This window comes from Hyperolius riggenbachi, chromosome 8 (genome assembly GCF_040937935.1).
Source record: "Hyperolius riggenbachi isolate aHypRig1 chromosome 8, aHypRig1.pri, whole genome shotgun sequence".
NCBI classification, from domain to species: Eukaryota; Metazoa; Chordata; class Amphibia; order Anura; family Hyperoliidae; genus Hyperolius; species Hyperolius riggenbachi.
This window is the reverse complement of record NC_090653.1, coordinates 96,436,015-96,460,070: the sequence shown is the minus strand read 5'-3', so window position 1 is coordinate 96,460,070 and position 24,056 is coordinate 96,436,015. Positions and strand designations below refer to the sequence as shown.

At 43.9% G+C, this 24,056-nt stretch overlaps 1 protein-coding gene across 4 annotated transcripts in view; it reads left to right on the top strand.

Moving 5' to 3' along the window:
- The window catches only part of LRCH2 (leucine rich repeats and calponin homology domain containing 2), a 157,614-nt gene that overhangs the window by 110,665 nt on the left and 22,893 nt on the right, over nucleotides 1-24,056 (top strand). For all 4 annotated transcript variants that reach the window (XM_068250914.1, XM_068250913.1, XM_068250912.1 and 1 more), the window contains 3 exons: nucleotides 5,720-5,777; nucleotides 8,769-8,881; nucleotides 22,902-23,039. In XM_068250914.1, coding sequence (XP_068107015.1) covers nucleotides 5,720-5,777; nucleotides 8,769-8,881; nucleotides 22,902-23,039 — 309 coding nt within the window. The remainder of the gene's footprint in view (nucleotides 1-5,719; nucleotides 5,778-8,768; nucleotides 8,882-22,901; nucleotides 23,040-24,056) is intronic.

The window sequence follows — 24,056 nt, the reverse complement described above, 5'->3', positions numbered from 1 at the left end:
ATAAACACACCTGAGTCCCACGCCGTTCAGCTGCAATCAGCCCCGGTAGCAGGCTCAGTCGCGTCAGTCCGGGTCTATTGCGCATACACCGGAGGTCCACGCATGCGGAAGACCCACACTGGACCTGACTGAGCCTGTTACCAGGGCTGATTGTGGCTGGACGGCAGACCGCAGGAGGACGGCGTGGGACTCGGATGTGTTTATAGGGTGGGAGGAAGCCCCCGGGTAAGTATCAAATCTTTAGTTTCCCGAGGTCTCTGGTACACTTTAAGGGTAAAATATGCAATAAAAGGGGACGTGAGTAACTGCTTCACATTGTTTGTTTGCAAATGGATCATACTGTGGCCTTTGCATAACTTTGTACTTTGCTCAAGGGTTGATCTCTATTCTGAGTATGTTGATCTCCAAGCCCAGACACTGAACTCTGGTACGTGAGATCCAGCAGTTACTGGATATCCTCAGGGCGACCTCAGATTGTTTTACTGCTTCTGCAGAACTGGTTTACTTTCATTTACATTTAAACAGAAGTCACCTTAAATGGAACCTAGTGAAATTTTAAAGCTGTTTGTGCTCAAAATCTGACCACGCAAATTCAGGGATGCAGCCAGAGCGTTAGAGCACACCTGAACTGAGGGGTACGGGGGCTGCCATATTTATTTCATTTTAAAGTGGACCTGGACTCTTGCACAGAACAGAAGGAAAATAGAGAGAAATGCACCCTGTATGTATTTAGAGAGTTTAGCCAGTCTAAATCCCCTTAATCTGTGACTAATCACAAATTGTAATTTCATCTTTCCCCTGTGTCACATGACTGCCATGGCAGACAAGCTCATTTGAAAGCACAGGATGTTAACAATATGTCTGCTTCCATGAATCAGGAAGTAGAAACTGTGCAGATGTATTGCAGGATTTGTATCAGCTGTAAAAAAGTATGGTGAGTTCATAGAATTTATTTTTTTTTGTCACAAGTTAGCGGAAATTGATTTTAATTTTTTTTTTTTTCACAAAGTGTAATTTTCCGCTAACTTGTGACAAAAAATAAAATCTTCTATGAACTCACCATACTCCTAACGGAATACCTTTGGGTGTCTTCTTTCTAGAATGGGGTCATTTGTGGGGTTCCTATACTGCCCTGGCATTTTAGGGGCCCTAAACCGTGAGAAGTAGTCTTGAAACCAAACGTCGCAAAATGACCTGTGAAATCCTAAAGGTACTCATTGGACTTTGGGCTCCTTAGCGCACTTAGGGTGCAAAAAAGTGCCACACATGTGGTATCGCCATACTCAGGAGAAGTAGTATAATGTGTTTTGTGGTGTATTTTTACACTTACCCATGCTGGGTGGGAGAAATATCTCTGTAAATGACAATTTTTTGATTTTTTTTTTACACACAATTGTCCATTTACAGAGAGATTTCTCCCACCCAGCATGGGTATGTATAAAAATACACCCCAAAACACATTATACTACTACTTCTGAGTACGGCGATACCACGTGTGACACTTTTTTGCAACCTAGGTGCGCTAAGGGGCCTAACGTCCTATTCACAGGTCATTTTGAGGCATTTGTTTTCCAGACTACTCCTCACGGTTTAGGGCCCCTAAAATGCCAGGGCAGTATAGGAACCCCACAAGTGACCCCATTTTAGAAAGAAGACACCCCAAGGTATTCTGTTAGGTGTATGGTGAGTTCATAGAAGATTTTTTTTTTGTCACAAGTTAGCGGAAATTGACACTTTGTGAAAAAAACAAACAAACCCAATACAAATCAATTTCCGTTAACTTGTAACAAAAAATAAAATCTTCTATGAACTCATCATACACCTAACAGAATACCTTAGGGTGTCTTCTTTCTAAAATGGGGTCACTTGTGGAGTTCCTATACTGCCCTGGCATTTTAGGGGCCCTAAACCGTGAGGAGTAGTCTTGAACCCAAATGTCTCAAAATGACCTGTGAAATCCTAAAGGTATTCATTGGACTTTGGGCCCCTTAGCGCAGTTAGGCTGCAAAAAAGTGCCACACATGTGGTACTGCCGTGCTCAGAAGTAGTAGTATAATGTGTTTTGTGGTATATTTTTACATATAACCATGCTGGGTGGGAGAAATGTCTCTGTAAATGACACATTTTTTATTTATTTATTTTTTTACACACAATTGTCCATTTACAGAGAGATTTCTCCCACCCAGCATGGGTATGTGTAAAAATACACCACAAAACACATTATACTACTTCTCCTGAGTAAGGCGATACCACATGTGACACTTTTTTGCAGCCTAGGTGCGCTAAGGGGCCCAACGTCCTATTCACAGGTCATTTTGAGGCATTTGTTTTCCAGACTACTCCTCACGGTTTAGGGCCCCTAAAATGCCAGGGCAGTATAGGAACCCCACAAGTGACCCCATTTTAGAAAGAAGACACCCCAAGATATTCCGTTAGGTGTATGGTGAGTTCATAGAAGATTTTATTTTTTGTCACAAGTTAGTAAAAAATGACACTTTGTGAAAAAAAGAATAAAATTCAATTTCCGCTAACTTTTAACAAAAAAATAAAATCTTCTATGAACTCGTCATACACCTAACAGAATGCCTTGGGGTGTCTTTTTTCTAAAATGAGGTCACTTGTGGGGTTCCTATACTGCCCTGGCATTTTTACAGGCCCAAAACCGTGAGTAGTCTGGAAACCAAGTGTTTTAAAATGACTGTTCAGGGGTATAAGCATCTGCAAATTTTGATGACAGGTGGTCTATGAGGGGGCAAATTTTGTGGAACCGGTCATAAGCAGGGTGGCCTCTTAGATGACAGGTTGTATTGGGCCTGATCTGATGGATAGGGGTTCTAGGGGGGTGACTGGAGGTGATTGATGGGTGTCTCAGGGGGTGGTTAGAAGGGAAAATAGATGCAATCAATGCACTGGGGAGGTGATCGGAAGGGGGTCTGAGGGGGATCTAAGGGTTTGGCCGAGTGATCAGGAGCCCACACGGGGCAAATTAGGGCCTGGTCTGATGGGTAGGTGTGCTAGGGGGTGACAGGAGGTGATTGATGGGTGTCTTAAGGTGTGATTAGAGGGGGGAAATAAATGCAAGTAATGCACTGGCGAGGTGATCAGGGCTGGAGTCTGAGGGTGTGGGAGGGTGATTGGGTGCCCTAGGGGCAGATAGGGGTCTAATCTGATGGATATCAGTGACAGGGGCTGATTGATGGGTGATCAGTGGGTGATTAGATGGCAGAACAGATGTAAACAATGCACTTTGGAGGTGATCTGAGGGTAGGTCTGGGGCAATTTGATGGTGTGGGAGGAAGATCAGTGTGCTTGGGTGCAGACTAGGGTGGCTGCAGCCTGCCCTGGTGGTCCCTCGGACACCGGGACCACCAGGGCAGGAGGCAGCCTGTATAATAGGCTTTGTGTACATTACAAAGCCTAATATACACTTGTCATGTGGCGATCGGGCAGCTAGTAACCCGCCGGCGGGTTGGTTCTGTTTTCTTTTTTTCCCCGATCCTTCCCGACCTGCGGCCACAATCGGTGGCCGCCGGTCGGGGGGGGGAGGAGCTTATAGCAAAATTTATTATCATTTGTTTGAAAAAAATGTTTGTTTATTGACTATGTTGATTTGTTGGCTCTCCTGGACTGGCCGCCGCTGGTATGTGGCCGCCAGTCCGGGTTGGCCTTCAAAAAATATTTTTTTTGATTTTTTGCATGTTTCTTTCCCGACTGGCCGCCAGGGATGGATGCCAGTCGGGACAGAATTGGTAATTTTGTTCTCGCCGGCCCAGACTGGCCGCCGCTATTAAGGCGGACGCCAGTCTGGGAGGTTGAGATGTGGTTTATTTTTGTTGTGACGTTCGGTGTCTGGCCGCCACTGTGGGTGGCCACCAGACACCAAGCGTGAGTTTTGTCATTTTTTTCCTTTTTATTTTTTTCAGATTTCTCTTATTATATGTTGTTGACACTCATTCCTATTAGGGTTAGGAGCATGTACATTTTTCAATCTGTAAAGATCAGTTTTATGCGTAACCGGTATAGGCGATTGGATGGAAACGTCTATGGTTTAGACGTTTTTTTGCTTCCGGGTGTTTACGCATACGTTTGTACGCATATGCATTAATTTGAACCATATGCGGATATCCAATGCGGATTTCCGCGTGGTTATAGTATTGGAATATGGTTTTTACGCGTACGTTTTTACGCATACGCATTGAACGCAACCACATGCGGATTTTCAATGCGGATTTCCGCATGACGGTTGAACGACGTTTTTTCCATTTAGAACATGCTCTACCCTCATTGGTCGGCCCTCTAGCGGCCATTTTAAAATGATTGGAGTGTATAAATAGATGTAGTTCCCCATCAGGTCCTCCACCAGATGGGAGGGCCTGCAAGCAGGAACTTAACCTAATTGGTTGATGACAGGGCGTCCAGACCATTTTGATTGGCTCCCTAGTGGAGCAAGGACTATTTAAGGCTGATTGTGTTTCATGTGTTCAGAGGGCTTGTCAGCTTGAGAAAGAGAGGAGTCTCCTCTCGAAACGTCGCACAGTCTTGCCCTTTTTGTCTTTTTGATGCTTTAAATAAATAAAAGAGCTTATAATTCACTTGAAGACGGTGCTGGGTCTCTTCTCTTAGAGTTCCTGCTTGCTGTTCCTGGAGACAGAGGGACAACGACCAATAGTACGTCGCATCTAGATCGTTGGGTGCTGCCTATAACCACTTGTCCACTATAGCCCCTCAACAAGCATGCAGCAGATCAGGTGTTTCTGACTTTAAAGTCAGATCTGACAAGACTAGCTGCATGCTTGTTTCTGGTATTATTCAGATACTACTGCAGATAAATAGACCAGCAGGGCTGCCAGACAACTGGTTTAGATTAAAAGGAAATAAATATGGCAGCCTCCGTATACCTCTTAGGCTGCATTTCCACTTGTGCGGTGCGAATCGCCGCGGTAAAAATTCGCATGCGGATGTGAATTTTGCTTGCGGGTCTATGCGAATTTTCATGCGAAATCGCATGAAAATTCGCATGGATGACGATGTATGCGAATTTAACCATGGCAGTGCTGGTGTGCTTTTCCATTGTTTCTATGCGAATTCGCATGAAAATTCGCATACCCAAACCTCATGCAAATTTCCTATTAAATAAATTGTATGCGATTCGCATAGTGATATGCGAATTCTGATGGTTCTGCCATGCGAATTTTTTCTGCACAGACAAACGCAAAGGAATCCTGACATGTGGAAACAGTCCCATTCACTTGTATTGCTATGCAAATTTGCATGCGAAAAACGCATGCAAATTCGCGATAGTGGAAATGGGCCCTTACTTCAGTTCCCCTTTAAGCCATTATTCTTAAATGTGGAGCAGTCAACTTTCTCCTAGTCTAAGGTTTCATCCAAGTCCTACAATCCTTCTAAGAAGTTCTCACCAGGACTCTTTAAAGTGTGGCATCATTGTTTGGCTTTGTAACTGTAGCACAATAGAAATGTCTGCCCTCACATGTTGCCAATGGGGCACATGAGATATCAAAGAAAGCAGCATGTGATGATATCATGGGCAACCACTGAAGCACAATAGATCGTGTTAGAAATGTCCTTCACCTGTCTTAGCACTTTGATCTACTGAGATGCACACAATCAGCCTATGAGTTACACACATATTCATTTTCTTTATACCATTGCCAAAGCTTTTGTTCATCTTCTGTAACATTTTATGTTTTAATCTTAGGACTGTGAACGGTCTCATAGTAACTCTCCCACGCCATTCGGGTTGAAGCCAAGGTCAGGTGAGCATTTCCATAAACTAAAACCTGAAGTAACCAAACTTCCAAAAAAGAGTTTGTTTAGAGAAATGATTGCATTGATCTTCCTGGCATTTGGTTTATTTCACATTCTGTAGGCCGTGCCACCTGTGGGTAAGACCTGTAACTTTGACACACACTAGTGGCATGAACACGATATTGTTCTTGTCTTTGGAGAAAATCTAATGCAAAAACTGAGCTTTGAGGTTTTCAGAAAATTGAGCCCATCTCATATTTCACAGCTGTTATAAATGTTATGGTGCATAATTCCATGTAAACTTAGAAGGGAGGTGTAGGTCTGTTCTGATAGTAAACTATTTCTGACACTTAACATCAATAGCAGTGCTTGGAGCATTTCATAGGAAGGAGCAGGTAAAAGGCGCAGTACATTCTTCAGCTGTTACCTAACTTTAGGTCTGAGAACAGTAAGACCTTTGGAAGCATCCTCATCTTTTAACATAAAACATATTTTTGTAATTTTCAAAAAAATGGTTCAAACTGTTTTAGGGTCATTTCTATGTTGGCAGTGTCTCAAGAAAAATAGTCATAACTGCACACCAGAATGTATTGCAGGAAATGGGTCAAAGGGCTGTGCATACTAGTAACACTCCTGTTTATGAAAACAGAGAATTTAAAGGGACACTCTGGGGGGGTCAGGGGAAAATAATTTGAGCTTACCCGGGGCTTCTAATGGTCCCCCACAGACGTCCTGTGCCCGTGCAGCCACTCCCCAATGCTCCGGCCCCGCCTCTGGTTCACTTCTGGAATTTCAGACTTTAAAGTTGGAAAACCACTGCGCCTGCGTTGCAGTGTCCTCACTGCCGCTGATGGCACCAGGAGTGTACTGCGCAGGCCCAGTATGGTCTGTGCCGTGCGCTTCTGGTGACATCAGGGGAAGAGAGGACACGGCAACGCAGGTACAGTGGTTTTCAGACTATAAAGTCTGAAATTCCAGAAGTGAACCGAAGGCGGGGCCGGAGCATCGGTGAGTGGCTGCGTGGGCACAGGATGTCTGTGGGGGACCATTAGAAGCCCTGGGTAACTTCAACTCATTTTCCCCCGACCCCCCTACAGTATCCCTTTTAAAAAAATGCATTTCAGCTCCTCAAACAGAACAGAATCTAGTAGTCAATCAACTCCATCACTGTGGCAGGTTTACTTCCACTTCCTTGACATGAAATGTATCCAATAGAACAAAAGGTTAATCACTTGAAGAGGTATTTGTGGCAAAGGTTAGCTTGTCTCCAGTGACAGACCACTGCTGCCTTCATTGTGGTCAGGTTGAAGTACAAAAAAATCTGTTTATAGAACTATTTCTAATGATAGCCTTAAAGAGTACCTAAAGCAAAATAAAAGTGGTCAGTTTAACTTAACTGGGGCCCCCTTCCTGCCTCCTGCAGCCATCCTGCACCCTTGCTGTCATTCCTTGCTCCGTTCCAAGGCGGGAGTGCTCTTCTGACAGCTACACGTGTGGCTCCAAACCACCCGCCTCCTGACCATGTTCCAGTTGTCAGGAGCTTTCTGCGCTTGCACAGGTCGCAGAAATTGGAACTGCCTCGGGAGCACAATCAGAGGTGTGCTGCCCAGGGCCGTGCATGCGCAGTAACCCACGACTAGCCGAGCTGGCCAGCTTTTAAAATGGCAATGCTGCTGAACGGAACTACACGGAATAACGGTAAGGGACCATGAGACCGGAAAAAGCCCCAGGTAAGTTAAACTGGCATATTTTATTCACTTCAGCCACACTTGGTCCACAAATTTGCATAATAAGTGGACTGTCTTCTGGTGTCTTATCCTGATTCATACCTGCACAGTCTTTACATTGAATGTCAAGCTGTCCTGAATGTCAGAAGGGAGTCACACATCAGATATATATCTACATTTGGAAGTGTTTAGATCATTAACTGGTACATAACATTCACTAAAATAGACAGAATTATTGGATAGGGGTAGAGTGAATTCTGGAGCATTCATATTTTAAAGAAAGGAGCAAAGCTGTAATAACCTTGGGAAGCAGGTAATACATTTTTGGAAAAATGCATTGTCAGACCCAGCCAGTGCCTACCCCGTACAAATGCTTGTAAGCCTCTGTATCGGCTTATAAATCAGGTGTAACAGGAACAGGGTGATTGCACATACATCGGGATGTCCAGCCTCTTTTAGACAAGACACGACACGACACAGAACATTTATATCACGCTTTTCTCCTGGCGGACTCAAAGCCCAAGAGCCGCAGCAACTTGGGTACACTCTATAGGCAGTAGCAGTGTTAGGGAGTCTTGCCTAAGTTGTCCCCACTAAATAGGTGCTGACTTACTGAACAGGAAGAGCCGACATTAGAACCTAGGTTTCCTGTGTCAGAACCAGAGCCCTTAACCAGGACACTATCCAGCCACTGCTGGAGACCTGTGTTGGCTTAAAACTGCTTTCTCCAGGTAACTAAACTAAATTTTAAGTGAAGATTGCGCTTCAAATGGACAGAAGATATATACAAAGCAGGGGTTTGCAGTTCCAGCAATGTCACCAGTTCCTTGTAATAAAGACATAAGTCAACCAACAGACTGTACTCTCTAATTAGCCCCCACTACAGAGGTACAGATACGGCTGCACCGTGGAATACAGTCACCACCTCCGTGCTGCTGCCTATTGCCTTGTACGAGTAGTGCATTAGCGTGCTTCCAGGCTCCTCCCTAAACTGGGCAGGAAAGATGGTAAGGCTGTTTTCTATACAGCCTGTCCACAGCATTGCTTTTTATGATTCGCTGTAGTGTTGGCGTAAAATACAGAAACTTATCTGCGCATGACTGGATATTAAGACATGGAATACTTTTTAGAAGCTTGTAGCTCTAGGTAACTTGTCGCTCAGAAGTGAGGGCCTTGTTTTATGCTCTCAACACTTTACTATTTCATGCAAGCTCTCTGTTCAAAGAACAAAGTATTATTTTTGGCAAATTTTTAACTGACATTTCATTGCAGCTTTTAGCCGATCCTCTCGACAAGATTACTCATCAGTAGATCCAGGATTCACCATGAGAAGGAAGATGGAACACCTGAGAGAGGAGAGAGAGCAGATTAACCAGCTGCGTAATGTACGTATGTGTGGAATGTAATTTTGGCCCTTAAAGCACTTTAAGATAAGGCTGCAAAAATGTACATTTATTTTTTTTCTATATTGCTCTGGGATAAAGAGGGAGGGAGTGTGCTTGGTGCCGAAAATTTGATAAGGGGATACAGTAAAAAGGGCACCAGAAATAGCCTATCGGTAAAATTACAGATATTCTTCTAGTTGACCTAACCTTACCATAACACTAGCCCTCCCTCTTGATCACGCCATGGCGCTGCCTAACCCCAACAACCCCACCCCATACCTAAGGATCTTCCCGTGCCTAACCCTAAAGACATTTCCTGCTGCACTCAAGTGTGGAAGGGGCCTAACGAGTAAGTATTTTTCACTCTCAGAAACTCACTGTATTTACCTGTTTGCTCTTAACTCTTGTGCCCCCCCCCCCACCCCCTCCAGCAGACTGCCTAACTCCACTACACATCAGTCTTCACCTTACGCCGGTCCGTGGCTTCACCCATAGACTAATATTGGGAGTAGCTTCAGTATACTACTCTTAGTAACCTGCCATTGAAGTCGGTATGATTTAGTTAAAAGATGAGGCAGATAATTGTTTTGCGGGAAGATGTGTAACTTTCGCTTCTTATTTTCTGTAGCTCCTCATTTTTTGAGTGACTAGTATTGTATTTAGGGAGAGTGGGAAAGGGAAAGAACTATTTCCTGTTTGTTGCTGTCTTTGTTCCTGTTTGGTAGACGTTTTCTCACTTTCTGTCCCAGTGACGAGACACGAAACAGGGAGTATGACAGAAGTATGGCAATAGCTGCACACTGTTGGCTAGTGAATATACAGCATATGCAAGAAAGCAAGGTATCTTTTGATTTCTTAGTCTTTTTGACCACCTGCCGTTAAAGTTACAGATTGCCCAGCAAGCTCATGGGTAACCAGAACTTCTAGGAGTGTGTAAGAGGCTAAAAAAGAGCAAACACCCTCTTACTAAAATGTTAAAGGAATCCTGAGCTGTCAAAAAGATTTGATACTTACCTAGGGCTACCTCCAGCCCCACGAGCACGAATGCGTCCCTCTCCGTCCTCCCGAGTGCCTCCGTTCAGCCGCAATCAGTCCCGGTAATCTGGCTCAGTCGCGCCAGTCAGGTCTTTTGCAAATGCGCGCCCTCAAATCTTTTTATGTTAACATTTCAGGTACACTTTAACCACTTGAGGACCGCCCCCAGCCGATGGGCGGCGGCAAAGTCCGGGCCCAAACGACCGCAATACGCCCATCGGCGGGGGCGGCTGCGGGAGTGGCTATGCGGCGATCGCGTCATTCGTGACGCGATCAGCCGCCGGGGACTGGCTCCGCCCACTGTTCGCTGTAACGGGTTACTAGCACCCGGATCGCCGCTGCACGCATGTATAATAGGCTTTGTAATGTATACAAAGCCTATTATACTGGCTGCCTCCTGCCCTGGTGGTCCCAGTGTCCGAGGGACCACCAGGGCAGGCTGCAGCCACCCTAGTCTGCACCCTAGCACACTGATTTTCCTGCCCCCTGATCGCCCACAGCACCCCTCAGACCCCCCCTGCCCACCCCCCAGACCACTGTTTGCACCCAGTCACCCCCCTAATCACCCATCAATCACTCCCTGTCACTATCTGTCAACGCTATTTTTTTGTTTAGTCCCTAATCTGCCCCCTACTCCCTCCTGATCACCCCCCCCCCCCACCCCTCAGATTCTCCCCAGACCCCCCCTCCCCCCCCCGTGTACTGTATGCATCTATCCCCCCTGATTACCTGTCAATCACCCGTCAATCACCCCCTGTCACTGCCACCAATAAATCACCCCCTGTCACTGCCACCCATCAATCAGCCCCTAACCTGCCCCTTGCGGGCAATCTGATCACCCACCCACACCAATAGATCGCCCGCAGATCCGACATCAGATCACCTCCCAAGTGCAGTGTTTACATCTCTTCTCTCCTCTAAACACCCACTAATTACCCATCAATCACCCCCTATCACCACCTGTCACTGTTACCCATCAGATTAGACCCTAATCTGCCCCTTGCGGGCACCCAATCACCCGCCCACACGCTCAGATTGCCCTCAGACCCCCCCCCCCCTTATCAATTCGCCAGTGCAATATTTACATCTGTTATTCCCTGTAATAACCCACTGATCACCTGTCAATCACCTATCAATCACCCCCTGTCACTGCCACCCATCATTTACCACCTGTCACTGTCACCCATCAATCAGCCCCTAACCTGCCCCTTGCGGGCAATCTGATCACCCACACCAATAGATCGCCCGCAGATCCGACATCAGATCACCTCCCAAGTGCAGTGTTTACATCTCTTCTCTCCTCTAAACACCCACTAATTACCCATCAATCACCCCCTATCACCACCTGTCACTGTTACCCATCAGATTAGACCCTAATCTGCCCCTTGCGGGCACCCAATCACCCGCCCACACCTCAGAACGCCCTCAGACCCCAGCCCTGATCACCTCGCTAGTGCATTGCTTGCATCTATTTCCCCCATCTAATCACACCTTGAGACACCCATCAATCACCTCCTGTCACACCCTAGCACACCTACCCATCAGATCGGCCCTAATTTGCCCCGTGTGGGCTCCTGATCACTCGACCAAACCCTCAGATCCCCCTCAGACCCCCTTCCGATCACCTCCCCAGTGCATTGATTGCATCTATTTTCCCCTCTAACCGCCCCCTGAGACACCCATCAATCACCTCCTGTCACCCCCCTAGAACTCCTATCCGTCAGATCAGGCCCAAAACATCCTGTCATCTAAGAGGCCACCCTGCTTATGACCGGTTCCACAAAATTTGCCCCCTCATAGACCACCTGTCATCAAAATTTGCAGATGCTTATACCCCTGAACAGTCATTTTGAGAAATTTGGTTTCCAGACTACTCACAGTTCTGGGCCCGTAAAATGCCAGGGCAGTATAGGAACCCCACAAGTGACCCCATTTTAGAAAGAAGACACCCCAAGGTATTCTGTTAGGTGTATGATGAGTTCATAGAAGATTTTATTTTTTGTCAAAAGTTAGCGGAAATTGGATTTTTATTGTTTTTTTCACAAAGTGTCATTTTTCACTACTTGTGACAAAAAATAAAATCTTCTATGAACTCACCATACCCCTAACGGAATACCTTGGGGTGTCTTCTTTCTAAAATGGGGTCACTTGTGGGGTTCCTATACTGCCCTGGCATTTTAGGGGCCCTAAACCGTGAGGAGTAGTCTAGAAAACAAATGCCTCAAAATGACCTGTGAATAGGACGTGGGCCCCTTAGCGCGCCTAGGCTGCAAAAAAGTGTCACACGTGGTATCGCCATACTCAGGAGAAGTAGTATAATGTGTTTTGTGGTGTATTTTTACACATAACGTAAGACGTACCTGCCGGCCACAGAGGATGCTCTATATCACACGGGGAGTCCAGTGCAGTGAGAGGCCCATCACTCCTCACAAACAAAGTCCAATCTGCAGTAACGATCCACACAGGACTCAACCCTTCAAGGAGTGATTTCCAGCAGAATATTTATTTAAGCATAGCGGTCATACAGCATACAGGTAAGCACAACGTTTCGGGCAGAAGCCCTTTCTCAAGTGCTCTAACTAATCTGGTTACACCATGTGAAATATAAAACCAACTTTAACACACCACACCCAAATCATTGGGGGGCGGGCACATGCTTAAAGGTACACTAACCCTTTTCGGGTCAGAGAGCAGCAAAAAATATTCATAAGAAGCATCTGAGACTGAAGTCTTCGTTTAAGCCATAAGGTGACTGAGTGCCCAGCCTCTCCATCCACCACGCCTCACGTCTAAGCAAGGCAGTTCTACGATCCTGGCCTTCATGGAACTGCACTACCTCCAAAACCAACCATCTCAGCTGACTAACACTATGCCCTAAATCCCTGAAATGTCTTGCTAAAGGGGGGTCCCGATTTCTCTCCTCCTCCCCCCTTTTGTTTTTATTGGGGTTTTGAATGGTGCTTCTATGCTCATTTAATCGAGACCTTATATCTCTTTTAGTCTGACCTACATAGGCCAACCCACAGGGGCATTTTATACAGTAAACCACCCCCTTAGTGTCACAAGTGGCATAGTCTCTTAGTTGGATTGGGGTTCCCTGCCGTGGATGGCTGACTTCTGCCCCCCTAATAATGCCATTGCAATTTTGGCAATGCAAACAGGGAAAGGTGCCTACTTTCGGTGGCCCCAAAAACCGTTGTACAGGCCCACTCGTTCTCCCAATATCTGCACGGACCAAATGGTCCCTGATGGACTTACCCTTTCTGTATACAAATCTTGGGGGGGTCCTACATACAGGAGACAGCTGGGCGTCCGCCTCAATCACCGGCCAAAACTTCAACATCGTGTCTCGTAGAACAGCAGCCTCTCTACAAAATGTAGTAACAAAATTAACTTCACTTCTTTCATCCTGTTTTTCCCTATTGTATGTTCTCAATGCTTCTCGATCTAATCCTCCCACCTCTGCTGCTATTTCCTCACATCTTTTTTCACCACGGAGTAAAGTGGACCCACCATTCACTAGTAGTTCATTGGAACTCTTTGAAAAACTCGTTCTGCAGGACACTAAGAGAACAGTGGATAAAAGAAACAGGAGCCAGTCGAATTTGACTCATGCAGAACAGGCAGCATTAAGTAAATTGAAGAATGATAAATCAGTGATTATAAAAAAGGCGGACAAGGGGGGTGCGATAGTAGTACAAAATCGTATAGATTATGTTAATGAGATCGAAAGACAACTTGGGGATCAAAGAATGTATAGATGTTTATCTAATGATCCCACAGCACGCTTTAAAGCTGAGATTGATGAATTTCTGAATGATGCAGTAGCTACGGGCATAATCAGTAAAGATCTGGCGGGGGTCTTGTTAAAGGAGTCACCAAGGGTCCCGGTGTTTTACACCTTGCCGAAGGTGCATAAAGATCTCTTTCATCCCCCCGGAAGACCGATAGTGTCCGCGGTGGATTCTTTACTTGAACCACTGGGGATATATGTAGATACGTGGTTGCAACCGATTGTGAAAGCTGATGAGTTCTGCCTGAAGGATACGACTCAATTCCTTAAAATGTTAGATCAGATCAAGGTTGATGATGTGGATTTTTTAGTAAGCATGGATGTGGTAAATCTTTATAACAATATTATCCATGGTGAAGCACTTGCATCTGTGAAAGAACGTCTACAGGGTGATAGCAGGGTATCTAATGAGATGCTTGTTTTTGTAATGGCATTGCTGGAGTTTTGCCTCTCCCATTCTTATTTCAGGTTTGGGGATAATTTTTACCTGCAGACCCTTGGGGTGCCAATGGGGGCCCCTTATGCACCGAGTGTGGCGAATTTGGTGATGTCTGATTTTGAGAGAACATATTTCATTGGTGTAGGGGCCCCCACTGGCATCAGGGGATACTGCAGGTTTATTGACGACCTATTTTTTGGGTGGTCAGGAACAGAGGAGGAGTTGTGCCGGTTTTTTAGCACAATTAATGAGAAACATGATACCATCAAATTTAAAATGGATTATAATGCCCACACGTTACATTTCCTTGATGTGGAGGTTAGGAAGAAAGTTGGTTTTTTTGAAACTGATCTTTATAGGAAAGAAACTGACAAAAATGGCTATTTATTAGCGAGTAGTTGTCATCCTAAGCCACTTGTGAATGGGCTCCCTAAGAGCCAGTACGTCAGAGTGCGGAGGATCACATCCTCGGATGAACTGTACACGAAGCAGGCACGACTCCTCACACAGGATTTTGTTAAAAGGGGCTATAGCGAAAAAAGATGTGAGGAAATAGCAGCAGAGGTGGGAGGATTAGATCGAGAAGCATTGAGAACATACAATAGGGAAAAACAGGATGAAAGAAGTGAAGTTAATTTTGTTACTACATTTTGTAGAGAGGCTGCTGTTCTACGAGACACGATGTTGAAGTTTTGGCCGGTGATTGAGGCGGACGCCCAGCTGTCTCCTGTATGTAGGACCCCCCCAAGATTTGTATACAGAAAGGGTAAGTCCATCAGGGACCATTTGGTCCGTGCAGATATTGGGAGAACGAGTGGGCCTGTACAACGGTTTTTGGGGCCACCGAAAGTAGGCACCTTTCCCTGTTTGCATTGCCAAAATTGCAATGGCATTATTAGGGGGGCAGAAGTCAGCCATCCACGGCAGGGAACCCCAATCCAACTAAGAGACTATGCCACTTGTGACACTAAGGGGGTGGTTTACTGTATAAAATGCCCCTGTGGGTTGGCCTATGTAGGTCAGACTAAAAGAGATATAAGGTCTCGATTAAATGAGCATAGAAGCACCATTCAAAACCCCAATAAAAACAAAAGGGGGGAGGAGGAGAGAAATCGGGACCCCCCTTTAGCAAGACATTTCAGGGATTTAGGGCATAGTGTTAGTCAGCTGAGATGGTTGGTTTTGGAGGTAGTGCAGTTCCATGAAGGCCAGGATCGTAGAACTGCCTTGCTTAGACGTGAGGCGTGGTGGATGGAGAGGCTGGGCACTCAGTCACCTTATGGCTTAAACGAAGACTTCAGTCTCAGATGCTTCTTATGAATATTTTTTGCTGCTCTCTGACCCGAAAAGGGTTAGTGTACCTTTAAGCATGTGCCCGCCCCCCAATGATTTGGGTGTGGTGTGTTAAAGTTGGTTTTATATTTCACATGGTGTAACCAGATTAGTTAGAGCACTTGAGAAAGGGCTTCTGCCCGAAACGTTGTGCTTACCTGTATGCTGTATGACCGCTATGCTTAAATAAGTATTTTTACACATACCCATGCTGGGTGGGAGAAATCTCTCTGTAAATGGACACTTGTGTGTAAAAAAAATCAAAAATGTGTCATTTACAGAGATATTTCTCCCACCCAGCATGGTTATATGTAAAAATACACCACAAAACACATTATACTACTTCTTCTGAGTACGGCGATACCACATGTGTGACACTTTTTTGCAGCCTAACTGTGCTAAGGGGCCCAAAGTCCAATGAGTACCTTTAGGATTTCACAGGTCATTTTGAGACATTTGGGTTCAAGACTACTCCTCACGGTTTAGGGCCCCTAAAATGCCAGGGCAGTATAGGAACCCCACAAGTGACCCCATTTTAGAAAGACACCCAAGGTATTCTGTTAGGTGTATGATGAGTTCATAGAAGATTTTATTTTTTGTCACAAGTTAGCGGAAATTGATATGTATTTTTTTTTTCACAGTGTCATTTTCCGCTAACTTGTGACAAAAAAAAAAAATCTTCTATGAACTCACCATACTCCTAACAGTATACCTTGGGGTGTCTTCTTTCTAAAATGGGGTCACTTGTGGGGTTCCTATACTGCCCTGGCATTTTAGGGGCCCTAAATCGTGAGCAGTAGTCTAGAATCCAAATTCCTCAAAATGACCTGTGAATAGGACGTTAGGCCCCTTAGCGCACCTAGGTTGCAAAAAAGTGTCATGTGGTATCGCCGTACTCAGAAAAAGTAGTATAATGTGTTTTGGGGTGTATTTTTACACATACCCATGCTGGGTGGGAGAAATCTCTCTGTAAATGGACAATTGTGTGTAAAAAAAATCAAACAATTGTCATTTACAGAGATATTTCTCCCACCCAGCATGGGTATGTGTAAAAATACACCCCAAAACACATACTACTTCTCCTGAGTACGGCGGTACCACATGTGTGGCACTTTTTTGCACCCTAAGAGCGCTAAGGGGCCCAAAATCCAATGAGTACCTTTAAGATTTCACAGGTCATTTTGCGACATTTGGTTTCAAGACTACTCCTCACGGTTTAGGGCCCCTAAAATGCCAGGGCAGTATAGGAACCCCACAAATGACCCCATTTTAGAAAGAAGACACCCCAAGGTATTCCGTTAGGAGTATGGTGAGTTCATAGAAGATTTTATTTTTTGTCACAAGTTAGCGGAAAATTACACTTTGTGAAGAAAAACAATTAAAATCAATTTCCGCTAACTTGTGACAAAAAAAAAATCTTCTATGAACTCACCATCCTCCTAACGGAATACCTTGGGGTGTCTTCTTTCTAAAATGGGGTAATTTGTGGGGTTCCTATACTGTCCTGGCATTTTAGGGGCCCTAAACCGTGAGGAGTAGTCTTGAAACGAAATTTCTCAAAATGACCTGTGAAATCCTAAAGGTACTCATTGAACTTTGGGCCCCTTAGCGCAGTTAGGGTGCAAAAAAGTGCCACACATGTGGTATCGCCGTACTCAGGAGAAGTAGTATAATGTGTTTTGGGGTGTATTTTTCCACATACCCATGCTGAGTGGAAGAAATATCTCTATAAATAGACAATTGTGTGTAAAAAAAAATAAAACAATTGTCATTTACGGAGATATTTCTCCCACCCAGCATGGGTATGTGTAAAAATACACCCCAAAACACATTATACTACTTCTCCTGAGTACGGCAATACCACATTTGTGGCACTTTTTTGCAGCCTAACTGCGCTAAGGGGCCCAAAGTCCAATGAGCATCTTTAGGCTTTACAGGGGTGCTTACAATTAGGCACCCCCCAAAATGCCAGGACAGTGAACACACCCCACAAATGACCCCATTTTGGAAAGTAGACACTTCAAGGTATTCAGAGAGGAGCATAGTGAGTCCGTGGCAGATTTAATTTTTTTTTGTCGCAATTTAGAAGAAATGGAAACTTTTTTTTGTTGTTGTTGTTGTCACAAAGTGTCATTTTCCGCTAACTTGTGACAAAAAATAAAATCTTCTATGAACTCACCATGCCTCTCACTGAATACTTTGGGATGTCTTCTTTCCAAAATGGGGTCATTTGGGGGGTATTTGTACTATCCTGGAATTTTAGCCCCTCATGAAACCTGACAGGTGCGCAGAAAAGTCAGAGATGCTTGAAAATGGGAAAATTCACTTTTGGCACCATAGTTTGTAAACGCTATAACTTTTACCCAATCCAATAAATATACACTGAATGTTTTTTTTTTTTAATCAAAGATATGTAGCAGAATAACTTTCGCGCTCAAATGTATAGGAAATTTTACTTTATTTGAAAAATGTCAGCACAGCAAGTTAAAAGTCATTTTTTTTGCCAAAATTCATGTCTTTTTTGATGAATATAATAAAAACTAAAACTCGCAGCAGCAATCAAATAGCAGCAAAAGAAAGCTGTATTAGTGACAAGAAAAGGAGGTAAAATTCCTTTAGGTGGTAGGTTGTATGACCGAGCAATAAACCGTGAAAGCTGCAGTGGTCTGAATGGAGAAAAAGGCTCTGGTCCTTAAGGGGCGAAAAGACTGTGGTCCTTAAGTGGTTAAGCAAAACAAAAGTTGGCCTTCTTAAAACAGAAGGTATTTGTGATTATTCAGGTGAGAGTGAGCATATGAGGTCTCCCACCATGCATCACTGCTGACTATAACAATCCTTTGTTGTCCCTGTAAGATAGCCACCCCTCCAGATCCGCTGGAATGAAATGCGTCAGCTATTGTACAGAACCACAATAATTCAGCATGCATACAGATTGGTTCAGATCGCTGATCCTCATAAGTGCAAGGCATGGATTAATGTTGGTTCTATTGGGTAGGACTTGAAGCTCCCCCTAGTTACAGAATACTCAGCAAGCTCATGGTGAGCCAGAACTCCCAGGAGTGTGTAAGGGGCTGCAGAAGTCCAAAAAGCCTTTTTTTTTTTTTTTTTTTTTTTTTTTTACTAAAATGTTAAGCAAAACAAAAGTTTACACATTGTCGAAGTGAATGGAAAAAGATCACATGAGGGAAAGCACTGCATTTGGTAACTGGCTTTGATATCGAGTTCTTCCCCGGTTTCGCGCTACTTCCACCACTGTCCTTAACTATAAGACTTAGAGTTTCTTGAGAATTTTTATATTTTGGAGGACCATTTTAGTGGTTTCTCCAAATGATTCCGTGGAATTTCCGAACTGAATGCTTATTGGTTATAAGGAACAGATTGCAATAGTACCTTACCGGCATTATGCAAAACAGACACTGACTCTGATGAAAAACTAAATACAACTGGACTTTGTTTACGTGATGTAACCATTTTGTTTAATTTTGCCTTTCCTATGACTCTTGAGTAAAGTTGATGTAATGTAGTAGGAATTTTGAAACTGGACTTTTAAATGGTGAGAAAAGTAGATTGATACTGCTATTTAAAGTATCCCTGACCCAGTTTTCCACCACAATAATACTTTTAATACTGTTTTATTACTGGTGCTGTGACTGTTACATCACCCCATGTGGCCCCCGTTTTGCTCAGTTGTAATCTTCGACTGAGCAGTAAGTCGATAATGGGTGGGGAGGAAGTGGCAGTTCTTCCTCCTCTCTGCCCATCCTTAATTCTGCCCCCTCCACGCGCCGCTTTAGTTCCAGATATGAGTCACTGCACACAGCATGCAGGGAAGCTGCACTGTGTGGGGGTTTGTGGTAATGGAGGTCAGAAGGATATCAAACTTCAATTACCACAAGCTTGCATACGGTGCAGCTCCCCCATTTGATGACTATTTATATAGTACCACTGAGTTGGGAAGTGCATGTAACCCGAGGGCCCTAAATGGTTTTAGAACCCACATAAGTTAGTGTACTTTGTTGTATTTTATCTGGAGATTCAAATAAAATCTGTACTTTTATTGCAACACTGAGGGAGTCCCTGTCTACCTTTTCTTTGTCTCCCTACATACTCTAAGGTTATTGGAGTCTACACCAGAGACAAATGACATGTCCCGCTTACATTGGAATGAGATCTCTAATAAGGGACATCCAAGGTGAAAATAAACTGATGAGAAAAACAATTGTATGTATCCTCCTCCTCCTAAAAATAACTTATTCTTTGATATTACACAGTTTTAATTTATATTTAAATCTAGTTTTTACGTTTTTATTGTTTCATTCTCTGTTCAATGATAACTTCATTGAAGTATGCTAGAGCTCAAATCTATGAATTATTGAACCTTTTTATCTCTTTCCTGCTCCCAGAAGCCATTTACCGACAGGAAAGGGTTTTATGGCTGTAATTACTTATCAGTGAGGGTTATGCTATAGTCTGACTCAGTCTGACCCAGTCCCGACCCAGACAGAAACTGTCACTTGCATACCTGATATTTAACTCTTTTGGACAGAGAAAGAAAAAAACCATCATATCACGTCACCTCGGTTGTCCTTTAATGGAAACAATAGCGCAACAGATTTGGTTTATTTGCTTGGAGTGATCATGTATGGGACTTGGTCCTACTGGTTTGCAGCTGAAGTTTCTTGCGATTCCAATAGAGGGAGCATGGATTTGTGAATTCCCTTTCCAAAGATTGTTTTCCTTGTGTTTGCTGGGGTCTCCTTTGTCTACTCAGTCCTCCCTCTTCACAAAAATATACTGCCAGTTTAGTTGGCTTTCACCCACATTTTGTCTAGTGCAGTCATCGCCATACATTCTCCAATGCACTCTCAGTGCTATGAGAAGAGTCAGTGCTGTATACATGCATTCTATAAGTAGTAATTGTGATTGCAATGCAATATTTCTACTTTGCCTGATTTGTAGTGCCATTAGTTCATTGGCTTTTGGCATAGCTTATATCTCCTATATAGCTGGTAAGTATGGGTGCATATACACATTTATTTTTGATTGGCTAATGATTGGCCAATTTTACCACTTCCATATATGAATGCTTACCTAAACAATGTGTTCATAGTATTCAAAGTATGTTGGCGCTCATGCTACGTGAAGGTGATAAAATTGGCCACTCAAAACTGGATGTGTGTACCAGGCTGAAGGGTGCATACACACATCCAATTTTATTGGCCAATTTTACCACTACAATTTACTATGAGGGCCAACAGATTTTGAATACTATGAATACTAATCTACTTCACCGAGTCCATCTCTTCACCTCCCCTTCTTTAGTGTAAAACGATTCTGTGGTCGATTAGATCAGAAAGTTTAATCAATTCAAATGTTGGATTTTACGTTCAAGTTGGAAGAGAGAAGATGCCCTAATTAACCCACTTATGGGAACAATCTCTAATTACCTTCCAATTAATCTTGATTGTAAAAATTGCATTGAAAGATCACATCTGATGAAAATTTTGTACCATTAATGGACACCTTTAAAGCTGATAAAATACAGTATACATGGAGTGGCTGTGAAAAGGTTTGTAATTCTACCCAGCCAGTCCTGAAAAAACCCATCCAGACAAATATGAGCCTCCCATAAACTCTGCAGCATCTTGGCCAGGTCAGGACAGTGTTGATTGGAGTATTCAGAAGACGAAACACGATACCAGAGGTGACATATGACATGATGAGATTGACGTGTATGTACAGTGGCAAGCACACAAATATTTATGCTGCGTATGTACAGTGGCAAGCACACAAATAATTATGCTGTTCCTTTTTTTTTTTTCTTACTCTGCCTGAAAGAGTTAAATATCAGGTATGTAAGTGGCTGACTCGGACAGGACTTGACTACAGTGTGACCCTCACTGATAAGAAATTCCAACTATAAAACACTTTCCTAGCAGAAATTGGCTTCTGAGAGCAGAAAAGAGATAAAAAGGGTCAATGGTTCATAGATTTTAGCTCTGGCCTACTTCAATGAATGTGACATTGAGCAAAAACAATAAAAGTTAAAACTTAAAAAAGTAGATTTAAACATAAAATAAAACTGTGGAATATGTTAAAAAGTCATTTTTGGGAGACGGAAGATAGATGCAATCGTTTATTTCATTAGTTTATTTTCGCCTCTGGTTTCCTTTATCCCAATCAGTAGCGGATACCCCCTTTTACATGAGAAATCTATTCCTTTTCACAAACAGACCATCAGGGGGCGCTGTATGGCTGATATTGTGGTGAAACCCCTCCCACAAAGAAATTCTCAGTACATACTCTTGGCAGTTTCCTGTCTGTGAACCCTGTTGCATTGTCGTAAATAGCTGTTTAACCTCTTGCCGACCACGTCACGCCGATGGGCGTGGCCGCGGCGGTAGCCCCAGGACCGCCTAACGCCGATTGGCGTAAAGTCCTGGGGCTCTGTTTTGCATCAGACCCCACCAACAGATCAGAGCGGTCAGACCCCACCAACAGAGCTCTTTGTTAGTGGGGAGAAAAGGGGGGGATCACTTGTGTGCTGTGTTGTGCGGCCCTGCAGCTTAGCCTTAAAGCTGCAGTGGCCTATTTTACTTAAAATGGCCGCCTAGTTACTAGGGGGGTTTAGCACTGCGGTCCTCAAGAGGTTAAAGCTGTTTCCAAGTGCCATAACAGCAAGCAGCAGCTACATTACTTGCCAGCAGTAAAAATGTCACCATGTGATTAATGTCGGAATATAAATCAGGGATTTAAAATATTTTACAATGGGCAAACACTGACTAAATCATTTATACATAATTATTGTAAAAAGGAAGCAATTTTTTTATTACATTATTTTCACTGGAGTTCCTCTAAGCGATTTTCCCAATGACTGGCTTCTGCATTCTCGTGACATGGGTACAAGTGTGCAATCACGCGGACGTCATTTAGCGCAACGCTAAATGACGTCCGCGTGATTGCACACTTGTACCCACCGCAACGGTCACAGCCATCGGATCTTCATGATCCCCGAAGACTCTACGCAAAGTACCGCAATCACTTGATTTCCTATTCACGCCCGTCGTGTGTTGTTGTGCATACCTGCCGTCCGGAAGATGGATCGTGGGACTCTCGTCAAGGAGACGTTGCTGGATCCATCTTCCTCGTGGCTGTGGTGAGTATTTAGCTTTAGCACTGTAGTCTGTGTTACTGTAGGGAAGCTCACAGCATAATATTGGCAGCACTTCCCTTTTTATAATCATTCCCAGTGAAGCAGCTACTTTACTGCCAGAGAGAAAGGGTGTTTATGGCTTCTCCGGTGATGAATGTCCAGGACCATTATTTATCCCTGTCTAGGAAACCATTGAGGTATTTACATTACTGGAAGTATTTTAAGTGTGTGCGGTATAAAGCTAAATGTCCTTTCTATGTTTCCGCAGAATCTCGAGTCCAGGCTAAAAGTTATTTTGCCTGATGATATTGGAGGAGCTCTCATGGATGGCGTTGTGTTGTGCCATCTGGCCAATCATATACGACCGCGTTCAGTTGCCAGCATTCATGTTCCGTCACCAGCAGTGGTAAGACTTCTTTGTAGTTCCTTTTCCTTATTACAACAACAAACACTTGTAAAGAGCTTTTCTCCTGTAGGACTCATAAGCATGGCTCAGACCATTTGGTTGACTGGGGAATGTTAGTACAGAGGAAGAATTCTACAAGTCTGCAAATTCCAGGCTACACAGGTGGCTTCTCAGTCTGGATGTAAAGAACTCCAGGGATGAGGCTGTCTTTACTGGGTGTGGTAGGGAATTCCAAAGGGTAGGGACAGCATGACAGAAAGCTCTAGGTTCAAATGTTTTGAAGTGCGGTCGGTACAGGTCCTTGTTTGGGAGGCCTGCATAGAAGGCATTGCAGCCCTGATGTGATGAAGGTATAAATTAGTCACTTCCACTGATGCGTTACTGTAATAGTTGCAGTTACCATAGCAATCTTTTTATTGTAACAAGGGTTGCCTGTAGAAAAATCTCTCCTAACTCAAACCTCCATGCCAGAAATTTTTGGATGGACAAACCTGTAAAGGAATTATATGCTCCACCCCTCATTCCAAATTGACATCCAACAACATCCCTAGATTACCATGTTCTTGACATTTTTCAGCAAGTAGACGAAATGTAGGGAATCTGTTATGTCATCTGAATGGTGGTTGTCACTCAAAACACATGATCTTGCAAGTATGTTATATATGTTACAGGCAAGGTAAAACATCAAGGTATTCTGTAGCAAAGCAAGTGGTTACAGTGCTTAGTGCCGAGCCCAAAAACTAGGTGTCCCATAGCAGTGATGTTATACTGTGTGAGGAATGTAAGGTAACGCAGGGTTCCGGCTAGGACAGGTAGCTATGCTTTCACTGGCACGCTTCCAACGTACGCTCTGCATATGGGGGGGGCGCTAGAGTGGCACATTAGAAGGTTGGCTTAGTTATACGGCACGACATTTGGCCTATTTTCAGGTCAAAAGTTGGGGGTGGACTTATCTTTTGATCGGCCCATCTGCAGTGATACACAGTATGCGATATTTAAAAAAAAACAATGTTGTAC